This window comes from Microtus ochrogaster, unplaced genomic scaffold (genome assembly GCF_000317375.1).
Source record: "Microtus ochrogaster isolate Prairie Vole_2 unplaced genomic scaffold, MicOch1.0 UNK70, whole genome shotgun sequence".
Classification (NCBI taxonomy): Eukaryota; Metazoa; Chordata; class Mammalia; order Rodentia; family Cricetidae; genus Microtus; species Microtus ochrogaster.
The window spans coordinates 1,156,584-1,157,775 of NW_004949168.1; the positions used below are offsets into that span (position 1 = coordinate 1,156,584).

The 1,192-nt window shown below is 67.0% G+C and overlaps 1 protein-coding gene across 3 annotated transcripts in view; it reads left to right on the forward strand.

Moving 5' to 3' along the window:
• The first annotated feature begins 442 nt into the window (after window positions 1-442).
• The window catches only part of Pou2f1 (POU class 2 homeobox 1), a 144,007-nt gene continuing 143,257 nt past the window's right edge, over window positions 443-1,192 (forward strand). For 2 of the 3 annotated variants that reach the window (XR_003376642.1, XM_026777532.1), the window contains exon 1: window positions 854-929. Coding sequence is in view for 1 of the 3 variants with exons in the window: in XM_026777532.1 (XP_026633333.1) it covers window positions 869-929 (61 nt within the window). In the remaining 2 variants the exon portion in view is untranslated. Of the gene's footprint in view, window positions 468-853; window positions 930-1,192 lie in introns of those variants that run through there. The other variant, XM_026777535.1, reaches the window with a different exon arrangement.

The window sequence follows — 1,192 nt, forward strand, 5'->3', positions numbered from 1 at the left end:
GGAGCAGAAGCTGCCCCGGCTAATTAGCGCCGCCAGGACACGCCCCGCGCGCCGGCCGGGGTCGAATCTGCGGCTCGGGCAGAGTCGCGGGGCGGGGATTAGTGCGGATTCAAATTTAAAGCGGGCCGTCCGCGCGTGGCCCAGCAGGTGCCTCGTGCCCGCTGCCCGCCGAGGGCGTTTCCGCCCCCACCTGCCCGCAGGGCCGGAAATTACCTCGGAGGGGGAGCGGCCCCTCCATTGTCCCAAGCCAACTGCGAGGGAAGCCTTAAGAAAGTGCCGAGCGGCCGAGTGTGCGGACGCCGAGAGCTCCCCGGTCCTCCGTCCGGGCTGTTAGCCGCCGCTCACGCGGCCCTTTGCCAACAACACCCGCCATGGACATCCCGAACTAATCCGGGCGGGGGAACAGCGCGGAAGATGGGAGGACGATCGGAAGACACTCACAAGCACTTGACACCCCACACTCTGAGGTGAAGTTACACGGGGGGGGGGGGGGAAAGAGAGAAAAGCGCATGCGCATTCCTCCTCGCCAGCGCGTGGGGAGAGCTGCGCACGCGCACGGCCGTCGCGAGGGGCGGGGAGTCCTGAAGGGAAAGGCTTGACTGGCAGGTTCGGGGCACTGGAGCGGCCGAAGGGGGCCTGGCAGCCGGGGCGCGCGTGCGCAGAGTGCGCGCGGGGGGTGGAGCTCTTCCGAGGGGGCCGGCGGAGAGCAGCGCCGGCCTCGTGCGCCCCCTGGCGCGCGCCTAGGGAGAGGAAGGAACGGGAGGGCGCTAGGAGGGAGGGAGGGAGGAGGCGGTCAGGGCGGGAGGGGGAGGGGAGCGGGAGCGAGGGAGGGTTTATCGACCGGGCGATTTTGGTTAAAATATTCAAAATGGCGGACGGAGGAGCAGCGAGTCAAGATGAGAGTTCAGCCGCGGCGGCAGCAGCAGCAGGTAATCATTACAGCATTTTACATATTCATATTCATACTCAAGCCCGGCTCCCGCTGGCCCCCCCCTCGACTTAGCATAATTTATTAGTACTCAGGATTATTATAATTAACGGCGAGGAGATGGGGGGCCGGGGAACACAGCCCCCTCCGGGTGCCGAGCGGAGGGGGAAAAGGAGCTCGGAGCGGCCGGGCGGAGGGGGAAGAAGACCCGGGGCAAAGGGGGCTGAAAGCCACCGCGCTCCTCCTGCCCCCGGCCCACCCCGC